Below are 11,539 nucleotides of genomic sequence, written 5' to 3' on the forward strand. Positions count from 1 at the left end.
ATCAGCCTATCAAGTAGATAAAAACCAAACTGTTCCAAGTGAGGATACTGCGGATTGTAGAGGAGGAAGGGTACGGCTTTGTGGACCTTGGGCTTGCCATCCTGGAGTATAAGGAGAGCAAAGAAGGAATGTAAGAGGAAGTGTGAGGGCTTTCAGATCCCTGGAGCAAAGGTAAAAAAGGAGGGATGACAGAGTGAAGAATAGACTCAACTAATCAGTGGGTAGACACTCAATGATTGGTCCAGAAGTGGGCATATAACCCAGAAGCAGCCAATTTACTGCCGGGCAAATGACTGATGAAGTAACTGATCACATGAAATTCTGTCTTAAAAGGGAATTTGAAGGATCAGATAAGGAGAAAAGAATCAAGAATTTAGTGTTGGGAGAAAGTCAAGACACACAGGAAATCCAAGAGAATATCTGGTCAGTATTAATATTTTTGCAGTCTTGATGCTAAATTAGGCAACCGATTAACCTGCTCACTAGAGCCATGTATCTTGAATGATATTTCTCTCAGAATGCTCATGAAATTTCTAATTCCCTGACAGTCATGCTTTTCTTTGCAATAAAGCCCCATGATTTCAAGCTACTTGAGTGAGTGTTTTTTGCAATCACAGAGCCTAAAAAAAGTAGAGCCAGTAACACAGGAATGGGAATCAGTCTGGTGAATTCTAATAGAAGAAGAAAAAGACCAGAGGGGGCTGAGCTCTGTCCTCATGTTCATTTCCATAGTGCTAAAATCCCTAAACTTTGTCACCATGTGAGGGTCAAGGCTATTTCTGTAATTGTTCTGTTTTTCGAATCATGTATGTTTATCAGACACTAAGGATAGAAAAATCATCTCAAAATGATTTGCAGATGTCCCTTTTTACATGCTAAAAGAATCTATTCACCCTCTGGGCGGAGAGGGGGAGTGTAAAGTGATTGTTTCAAAGTCTAATTTATTCACTTAGACCTATCACTAATTTTTCTCAACATCCACCCCACTTTATACCCAACCAGCTCCAGGGTGGAAAAACTGTCACAAACCAATGTCTGTAACACCAAGATTTAGCAATTCTATTTCTAGGAGCTACTCAAGAAAAACTCTTACATGTTTGCACAGATACGAAAAAACATACATTGATATAACAATAAAAAATGGAAATCTTCTTACAGCATTTCTTTAATTTACTTGACCACAGAACACCTATTAAAATCTTGAGAGACACTATTTTTAGATAGTCTTTGGGTAAAGTACTTTTCACCTTCAGCAACACCTCCCAAAACTCCACCCCAGTTTTATTCCCCCCCCAGCTTTCAGATGCTTTGGGTGCTCACCCAAAAACCAAATTATAACTGTTAGCAAATTCCCAAATGTCCTCAGCACCACCTCTTTCAAAGACAGGTTTCTGGACCTACTTCTGCCAGGGGAGGAACAAAGTGCAATGTGTTTTGAGACTACAGCCCCACAACTTCCCAGGAACTTCAAATAAATTATTCAAAGTCTCAGGGGATTGGCAAACAAGAGAGATAAAAGGCCCGAAGCACTGGGAGTGTGGGAAAGGGGAGGGAGAAAGCAGAGGCCAAGACTGAAGGTCAGGAGTTCCAGAAGAGACTATTTTCACAGGTTTTAGGTGTTGGAGCTGGGGAAGTTAGGACAAGCCCTGGTAAGAAAGTGGCAATTAACCACACATACAACCAGAGCTAATTGATCGTTAAACAGGGCCTGGCTGCTGAGCTTTTATGAAAGCAGTTATATGCACCATACATTCTAGCCAATCATCGGGCTACACTGCTGGGCGTTCACTATGCTGAGAGCCTACTAAAGATAATGCTCAGTGTTTTCACTGCCTCCAGTCTTTCAGCTGTATGTTGTGAAAGGAAACAGCACGTTCATTAGTTGTCTAACAACTGGTCCAAAGAATTATATATTGGGGAAAATATCTAAAGTACCAAGCAGGCTAAATGATGATAAATATGATTATTTGCTTCTTCTCTTATCCTATCCTTAAAAAAAAAACAAAAACAAATTCAAGTAGAATATCATTCGAATGCGGTATGAGTGATGCAAAAATGCAAAGCAGTTTTGTGTACTGGTGCTAAAATGAGTTACGACTTGGTCCTTAAAGAACAAGTCTGCAGGGTAAAGGAAGGCTCTAACATGAAGCTTCCTGCCCTGACTTAGGCCTGGCCTGTTTGGCAGTACTCCATACACCAACTGCCCTGAATTGAACCTGTCAGAAGAAAATAAAATGGGCTAAATTTATTATCACCTGGATCCACAGACACACACACATGAAGGTGCATTGTTAACTAAGGCACAAACCAAAATGCAGCAGCCTGGTCCAACAGCCCCCTGGGAAATACCGTTTGGTGACGTGAGGCTTTTTTTTTCTTCTTTTTAACATTGAGAAGGAAAACAACACATGCAGGAAACCATAAAACCCTTCAAGTTAACTGTAGCCAACGGTCAATCTCATTAGGATATAATGGGTAGGTTGTAGCTCTCTCTATAAAGCCTCAGTACACTCTGAATAATTTCCAATTATCTCACTTTTAGATAGCAAAGCAGAAGTTCCACTCACCATGTTTATACTGTTCCTATTCTCTTCTGCCTCAGTTACTTCTTCCAAAACTTAGTCCCTGAGTTGATCTTTTATCTTAGCTCACATTTGTTGAACTGGAACACAGATACCTATGCACAGCTAATTACTTACACTTACCCTTTCAACTAGGGAGGTTGGAGGGCATCCTTGGGAAGTGGACAGAAGTCAGAGGACTGCCAATCCTTCTCTCCAACTTGAGGCCTGGGTTAAGTCTCTATCTCTACGACTACAGTACAGAAGACATCTGTTTCTGGAAATCGGAACTAGCGCTCAAGAGAAGGGATTCCAGTGCTATTTCTCTCACTTCTGACCTCATGACTTCACTGAGCCACTCTGAATTCCATTTCTCCATGGGGCAAAAGGTGGTAATAAGCCCTTGCTGCGTTATTTATTAGGAGGAAATGCTAAATGACCATGGAGGCAATGATCCTCCAACTTCAGTGAGCACTGTATATGGAGGCTTATTAGGGCCCCACCCCCCACGTGTGATCATCTTTATCATCTTTGCCCTTCACAAGAATCTTGGGGTAATTCTGAGATGTGAGGGTTCATGTACCAGATCAGGAGACACCAATTCCAGGGTTTTCTTTTTAAGAACTTGGTACCTTCTATACTGCTTGCACCGTGCTAGGCTTGAACGTGAATTATCTTTTTAGAACAACCCATGAGGTAAGGAACTAGCATTTAATGAGCCCATACAAGAGGCCAGGCTTGATGCCAGGTATACTCCATGTGTTATTCCACTAGATTCTCACAATAGCTTTATACGTCACATGGCATTCTTTCTATTTAACAGCTTAGAACACTGAGGCTTAAGGAGGCTAAGAAATGCGAACATCCTTCACAGCTGGTTGGTCTAAGAGGTAGTAGCATTGTAACCCAGGCTTTCAATAAATCCAAGGCTCCCTCCTTACCACAGCTGTGATAATAAAGCCTAATACGCAAAGGCATTCTGGAAGCTCTTAAAGTGCCATTGAAACAATGTAAATTCAATAAATAACAATCAAATATTTACTGTATGCAACGAAACAGAGAAGGTAAATTTGGGGAAACTAATTATTTAAGGTCTAGTTCCTGTCCTTCAACAATTGCAGTCCAATGGAAGAGACCACTGGACTGGAATTCTTTCTGGAGAACTGGAAAGGTGGGCATTTCATTGTGTGCAGGACCTTGGATGGCAGCATGCGAATTTTGTGCTTTACCCTGGGCAAGGGGGAATCTGGCAGGTTTCTAGCAGAGTCTGAACACCAGATGCCTGGAATGGCTTCCCTCCCTCCCCCTTTGGCTTTCAAATGATAGCCAGAGTGAAGATCTGAAAATGGATAAGGAGATAATTTTCCAGAATAGGGCGGGTAGCGTAAACGTTAGTAAATATGGGTTAGAGAGATATTGTACTACAGGACTCAAAGGAGGGGGAAAAATAAAGGCATAATAAAATAACCACAAAGAAAAATAAAGCATACCAACCTTCCACCCTGAGAAATCCAAATGGGTAAGATGGATTTGTATTCTTACCAGAATTCTTAGTGTTTTCTTGACATATGGATCTATCCAGATGCTCCTTTAAAATAAATTATTTTAAATTTATGATTAAATATTCTGAACCCTAGCATTATCCAAACCATGTGTTCTGATTCGTGGGTACCCCATAAACCCAGGGAAGAGTTGGTAGATGTGGATGTCCACGTCCTAGCCCTTTGCTTTCTCACTTTCTTCAGAATCCCTTAATGCCTCCAGCACCCCTGCCCCCTTTCCCCCCGCCCCAAGCAATGTGAGCAGAAAATCCAGGCACTCAGCCCACCCTATCAGCTTACATTTTTTCTTGGCACTTATAGGTATTCAACTAGGAACCAACAAAACTTGCTTAAGCAAGTATTACTGATTCACATTTCTAATGCAGCCCAGGGCCAGAGCAGTATCTTAAAAGAAAAGTGGCTTCTTATTCTTAAAATCTGAAATTTATGTTTTCTATTGATCCAAATTATCTGAAAGAAAAAGTCATACTAAACTATTTGGTCTCTCAGGTTTATTATGCCTTGTACCACCTAACACATAAGTATCCCTTATGAATAAAAACTGATTCAGAGGAAAGAAAGTACAAAAATGTTTCCTACATTTACTCTATCATCTCCTAGGAAGGACACACACTTTACTTAAGCTTTTGTTTTTAAAGCCATGTTATCGAAATTCTTAAAGAAAATAGTTAAAGCATCTGTCCTTACATGGAAAGTCAAGGAAGAATAAATGTAGTTCTAGCAGGAGAACCCTACAAAATAAAATATACTTAAAAAATTACAACATATAGTTTTCATTTATGTCAAGGTTTTCATACTTTGGATCTGAAAAAACTAAACAATCATATTATCACTACCATGAACAAAAAGCACTTTGTAGAAGAGTCCTTTTACAAAAGTCTTTGAAGAAACTTAAGATACATTTTTTTTAAGATCGTTTTAAAAAAACGATATTACCATTACAGAACACAAATGCAGTTAAAACTAAATGTATTAGTGAACACATGAAAGAAAAATTTGGAGACTAGTAGCTAAAACGATATTTAAAAGATGAAATTATACTGAAACGTGATAGTTGTATTGTTTTGGAGGGGGGAATTACTGCTTTTCATTGACCAAAAAAAATTGCTTGTTTTGGACTACAGGCTCCAAAAATCTCTTCGTCCAGCTGTACATTCCAGGATGAAGGAGACTTCCTTACCTACAAGCAATCCTGATGATTAAAGGGTTATTTCCACATACGTCTGCTTATTAACCCCTCCTCTCCAGTGCTGAAAAACTAGAAGACATATAAAGCAGACATTTTTAACAAATATTTGGAAGGGAAGATGGGTTTTGCTAGTTAATGGAAATTGTTAACCCTCAAAGTAAACAGTAAATTGTGCCCCTTAGCAAGGTGCAGGCTCCAAACCAAATACCAACAGGCCTTAGGAAATTCAAGGCACTTTTTTCTCCTTGCATACACATCTCATTAATACTGTGCCTGATGATTATAGAAAGTATAAATCTCCACTAGCTGAATGTGTGCTATTCCCAGATTTGGGGGCGGGAGGGGGGGAATCTTTCCTCTTAGCCCTTATGGAGTCAACTTCTCCAGGTCACCCTTACTGTTGCTTTTCATTTACATGAATAACCACGTTGGTCATGGCACAAAACGGAGATTTTGGCACCACGTGAAGCTGTTTTTGAGGAAAATGCATACTTTTATATCTCGTAACTGGTAATGCCTTTCTCCACCAAAATATATTGATAATTTAACAGGCATATTTGTTCTTAATCTGTGGGAAACAATTCTAGCCGCTAGTAACTCTGGGCAAGTCAAGGAGAAAGCAGCTTTAGGACCACAAAGTTAAAAAAAAGATCAGCCAGCAGGTTTCATCTGTAAGGAATTCTGTCCATGTTGCCCCTCCCCCCTTTTTAAAATTCAAGACAAAGGGCGCTTATTTAAATAGGGTAAACTCAGAAAATTCCTAGAAAGCATGTAGAGTTGACACATACTCAGCTGACAGCATCCTTTCAGGGTCAGGGCCTGTGAAATCTCCGCGAGAGGAACTTAGTAATTATTCCTCAATAAGATGGCATTTAACAGGCCTCTCTGAAACTCACTTGTTTCAAAGCTAAGGCAGATGGTGTAGTTTCTAGAAACCATAGGGCCCTTCCAATCTTAGGCTTTGGGCATAATAATGACAAAAGTCAAGATTTAGGGTTCAGTTCCAGCTGATTTTATTTCCTTCTCAAAAAAAGTTATTTACAGAAGGTATATATCAACAATCTGACAGGCAGTGAACTTGACATGATTAGCTGGCATGATTTTTTTCTTTTTTTTCCCCCAAACATTGTTTTTTGTGGCCTTGAATTTTAAGACAAATATTCTACACGGCATATTGCACAGGATGGATGGCAAAAAAAAGTTTAAAAACAAAAACCCTTAACGGAACTGCCTTAAAAGGCAGACGTCCTAGTGCCTGTCATGTTATATTAAACATACATACACACAATCTTTTTGCTTATTATAATACAGACTTAAATGTACAAAGATGTTTTCCACTTTTTTCAATCTTTAAACACAACAGCTATAAACCTGAACACATATGCTATCATCATGCCATAAGACTAAAACAATTATATTTAGCGACAAGTAGAAAGGATTAAATAGTCAAATACAAGAATGAAAAACGCAGTACATAGTGTCGCGAACTCAAATCGGCATTTAGATAGATCCAGTGGTTTAAACGGCACGTTTTTGTTTATAAAAAAAGTGCAAAAAAGATGTGGTTTACAAGTTAAAGCTACAGGATCCCTTTTTGCTGTAAATGCCCCAGTTTTAAAGCCTCTGGATAAAACAGTATTTTGCTTAAAAAATTTGTTTTTCTTAAAATCATACAGTGTTTGGCTAATTCTCCTCCCCCTTTTTATAGGACTGAGATCGAAGGATGGACACTGGTGGCAGGTTAAGGGATACTGTCACTTTAAGAAGCCTGCAGATTGAAGTGTAAACATGGAGAAATTAGGGGCTGATTTTTTTAAACTGTGAGATATTAACCAGCCGCCCTATTATAAAATCAGGAAATCCAAACAGCGATTTACACCGATTAACACCCCCTTTATATATTTTTTACAAAAATACACTGAGAAAATAATCAAACGTTTATCTCTCTTGTCTTTTTTTGTTTTTTTAAAAGTGTCAAAAGTCTACATTTAAATATAAAAAATTAAAAGTTAAAACTCTAGCCCTTCAGTGAAGGAGACGTAAAATGGCGTGGGTAACAACAACTACAAAAAAAAAAAGAAAGAAAGAAAAAAAGGAAGGAAGGAGTAAATAAGGAAGTAAAAAGAAAAAAAAAGCAAAAGAAAAAAGGGACAAAATAAGAAAAAAAAATGTTTGGCCAGTATAAATACGTCCACATATAAAATGGCATCTGATTACATTTACAAGGAAAAAAAAGAAAAAGAAAAAAAAAAAAACGAGGATGGAGCATCGGTGAGGGAAAAAAACACGTCTTCTCATTTACACCTATAAGGAATAAACACATACACACTGAGAAAAAATTTGGTCCTGAATTGTTTTTTAAAGTCCAGCACAGATTTGAGTTGCGTTTGAATCCTTTAAAGAGTTAAGAATGAAAAAAAGCTGGTGATAATTTCTGTCGTAGGAATCAAACATAGCGCCATCTATCTGCTTTTTATATTATCCTACACTATTTTAAAAACTGCTCAACAGTCTTATACAGAAATCTTTAAAAGATAGACAGGATAACATGCTATATTAACCCCACCAGTGAAATAATCCAACACCATCACGATTCCGATTAAGAGAAGCAAAAAACCTTTTTTTTCCCCCCGACACCACTCGCCCTCCACTGCCCCGGTACCACATCAGACAGTCTCCTCTCCTCCGCGCCTGCGGGCCTTGAAGTCTCACCTCACTGATTTCAGAGATGCGGGAGGCGGAGGCCCAGGAGACGCCGCCACCTTCTCCCCAACGTGCAAATCCATTTCAGTTTTATTATTCGCCCCTTTCCAGTTCGTGTCTTTCTCCTCCCCGCCCCTCGCCCTGGCTGGTGTGGCTTTCCAACTAGGTTCTTGGGTCATTTCCGAGCGCCGGTCACTCAACATCTCCTCCTCCGGCTGCAGGGGCAAGAAAAAAAAAAAAGAAAAGAAAAAAAGAAAAAAAAAAAAAGGAGAGAGAGAAAAAAACCCCTCCAAAAACAAAACGTTAATTCGCCAGCGTGGAGTCTCTCAGTCCCGGCGCTCGGGTCCGTGCGACCCTCCAACATCCGCCGTCGGTCAAATTCGACTCCCCGGAGCCTTCTGTCTTCTTGGGGGGGGGGGGGTTGGCGGAGAAGAAGGATGGGGGCGGGGATGCTGAGAACAAAACCCCCCGGGGGCGCGCTGGATTTTTTTTTTTTTTTTCCTCCTCCTCTCCGGATCAAAAACCAAAAACCAAATATAAAACACCAAGGGGGCGATGAGAGAGGAACGAGATTCCTTCAGTCTCTTAGAAAACTACCAACTCGGCTTCTGGCCGGGGGTGCAGACAAGTCCGGAAGCTCGTTGGAAGCGGTGCGGGGCGGGGGGGGGGGGTCTCTTCAAGCAAAGGGGAGGAAACTCGAAGTCGCTTTTTCGCCATCAACAACAACATCAAGAACAACAATAAAAGGTCGCCCCTGTCTACCTCCGCCTCCGCCGCGTCCCTCCGGCCGGGGAGGTGGGGGATGGGAGCGCGGGTCCCCAAACGCCGCCGCGCTGCTCTCCGACCACCGGGACGCGGCCCAAGCCGGCCCTGCTCACTTTTTTTTTTTTCCTTTTCCTTTTTCCTTTTTTTTTTTTTTTCCCTTTTCTCTTGCAACTCTTTCTCTGTCCGCATTTTTTTTTTTTCTTTTTCCTCTCTGCCCCCTCCCCCCGCCCCCCGGCCCTCTTCTCCCAGCCCGCGCGCCCTTCAGTAGGTGAAGACCAGGTTGGAGATGCTGGACTCCAGCCAGTCTCCCGAGATCATCTCGCTCACCTCGGGCGTACAGTAGTCCGGGAACTCGAAGTGCGAGCCGGAGCCAGGCTCGAAGTTAAAATCCAGGTCCCGGTCCAGCGCCGACGACGAGCTGAAGCTGCCCAGGGACATGCTCTCAAAGTTTGAGCTGGGGTTCAGGTCGAGCAGATCGTCTTCGAACTCGTCGTCCGAGGACGACGAGCCGGAGGAGGAGGAGGACGAGGAGGAGGAGGAGTGATGGGACGAGGCCGACGAGGACGCGTGCGAGGGCGCGCTGGACGGGGCGGGCGAGGCGGCGCGCAGGCTGGCGTAGCTACGGTGGTCGGCGGGCGAGCGGCCGGCGGCCGGCGACGAAGCGGCGCTGCTGCGGCCGCTCAGGCTCGGCCCGTCGGGCGAGCAGCCGGCGCCCCCCTCCTCGTACAGGCCGAGGGGGTCGCTGGGGTCGGCGCCCGCGCCCACGCCGCCGACGGGCGAGGACGACGCGCCCAGGCCGCCGAACAGGTAGACGCGCTTCACCTTTTTCTCGGTCAGGTGTTTACCCGGGGCCGCGAGGCCGGCGGAGGCCGAGGCCGCCGCCGAGGCCGAGGCGCCGGGAGTCCGCGTCTTGTACAGCGAGTGGTGGTCGGCGGCGGCGGCGGCGGCGGCGCCCAGGGGCAGCAGGGCGGCGGCCCCCGCCTGCTCGGCCGCGAAAGAGGAGGCGGCGGTGGCCGCCGCTTTCCCGCCGCCCCCGCCCGCCAGGATGAGCTTGGCGTGGGGCTTGCCGACCCCGCCGCCCGCGCCGCCCGCCACTTTGGAGCCGCAGCTCTTTTTCTGCGCGGGTTTGGAGTTGGCGCCGCCGCCGCTCGCGCCGGCGCCTCCTCCCCCCGCGTTGCCGCTCCCGCCACCGCCGCCGCCCCCGTGGCCGCCCCCGCCGCTGCCACCGACCTTGTCGCCCTTCTCCCCCAGCTTGGAGGAGGAGGCGGCCGAGGAGCCGGAGTTAGCGTTGCCGGACTTCACCTTCTTCCTGGGCCGGTACTTGTAGTCGGGGTAGTCAGCCATGTGCTTGAGACGCAGCCGCTCCGCCTCTCGAATGAAAGGGATCTTGTCGCTGTCTTTGAGCAGTTTCCAGCGTTTGCCCAGCCGCTTGGAGATCTCGGCGTTGTGCATGTCGGGCGACTGCTCCATGATCTTGCGCCGCTCGATCTGCGACCACACCATGAAGGCGTTCATGGGCCTCTTGATGTGCCCGCTCGGCGTCTTGCACCAGCTCGGGTCGTCGGCCTTGCCGCCCGTGGAAGCGGTGGAGCCGGGAGTGGGGGAGGAGGCGATGCCCAGCTCGAGGCCGGCGCCCGAGTCCGAGCTCTCGCCGGCCAGCAGCGCTTCCGTGTTCTCGGCGTTGTTGGTTTGCTGCACCATGGCCCCGGCTCGGCGGGCGCCCACGCGCGCTCACACCCTTGCGGCGGCCGCGGCGCAATCGCCGGGCCCTCCCGGCTCCCGGGGCCAAGCGCACGCCGAGCTAGGGCACGCGCGCGGCGGCCGAGCGGGCGGCTCAACTCCCGGCCGGGGCGGAGGTGGGCGAAGAGAGAAAAGTCTCCAAAAGATGCGGGGCGGGAGTACTCCGCCTCTTGCAGAGGAGTTATAGTTCCCAGGCTGGAGAGTCTCCCTCCCTCTCTCTCTCGCTCTTCTCTCTCACCGCGCCGCAGTTTGCGCTGTCTCTCGGCTCTTGAGTCCTGGAGACCGTGCTAAAGTGGAGAGGAGTTTCTTGAATGCTGGTTGCTGAAGCTTCGAATGCAAGTTTCTCGCCGCCTCCCAAGCAAGTCTGTTTTTTTTTTTTTTTCCTTCCCCTGAAGCAGTTGATTCCAGTTCACGAGCGTTCTCAGGAGCTCAGGAAAGCGACATAGTCTCTATCACTTAGTCCCTCTCCTACAATGCAAAGCAGAAAAGACTCTGGCTCCAGGACTCTCTGTGGGCGGAATCGGTACTAAGGAGTTTGTGCAATTATTTTGTTGCAAGGTAGGAAGCCAAAAAGCCTTCATGCAACAGACTGGCATGAATAAATGTATGTTTCCCCCTCCCTTCTGCAAGAAGGGAGCTGGTAATGGCAGAGTTCCTCCAATGCAGACTCTTAAAGAGCGTGCAAGAACTAGAGACCCGGGAGCGAAACAGGCCTCTTCCCCTCACACACCGTTTCCCTTGCTGCAGCTTAGAGCAGACCCCAATTCCGCCTCGCGTCTCTTTATCCTTTCCCAGTCTTGGCCGCGGCCAATCAGCCGCTGTAACCAACGCTTCCTCGAGCCAAGCCCCTCCCCCGGGCTTCCCATTGGCTTGGAACCCGATGCAATAATAATCTCCGCGTGCAATGAGAAGCTCCAAATCTGACCTCATTCCAATTTACAGAGCAAACTTTTTAAAAGGGCTAGAAGTACAGCTGAGATTTCTGCTGCCTCTTTTCCTTTTGCTGTGCGTGCCTGCGT

The 11,539-nt window shown here is 45.8% G+C and overlaps 1 protein-coding gene across 8 annotated transcripts in view; it reads right to left on the bottom strand.

Annotated features, from left to right (window-relative positions):
• SOX4 (SRY-box transcription factor 4) overlaps nucleotides 1–10,628 on the bottom strand; it is a 54,092-nt gene extending 43,464 nt beyond the window's left edge. For 5 of the 8 annotated variants that reach the window (XR_014232468.1, XR_014232470.1, XR_014232471.1 and 2 more), the window contains exons 1-3: nucleotides 9,108–10,628; nucleotides 5,304–5,381; nucleotides 4,104–4,149 (exon numbers count right to left, since the gene is read on the bottom strand). Coding sequence is in view for 3 of the 8 variants with exons in the window: in XM_082346370.1 (XP_082202496.1) it covers nucleotides 9,042–10,481 (1,440 nt within the window). In the remaining 5 variants the exon portion in view is untranslated. Of the gene's footprint in view, nucleotides 1–4,101; nucleotides 4,150–5,303; nucleotides 5,382–6,301; nucleotides 7,617–8,418 lie in introns of those variants that run through there. The other 3 variants (XM_082346371.1, XM_082346372.1, XM_082346370.1) reach the window with 3 other exon arrangements.
• Between the last annotated feature and the right edge of the window lie 911 nt (nucleotides 10,629–11,539).

Source organism: Balaenoptera borealis (assembly GCF_965194805.1).
Source record: "Balaenoptera borealis genome assembly, chromosome: 12".
Lineage (NCBI taxonomy): Eukaryota > Metazoa > Chordata > Mammalia > Artiodactyla > Balaenopteridae > Balaenoptera > Balaenoptera borealis.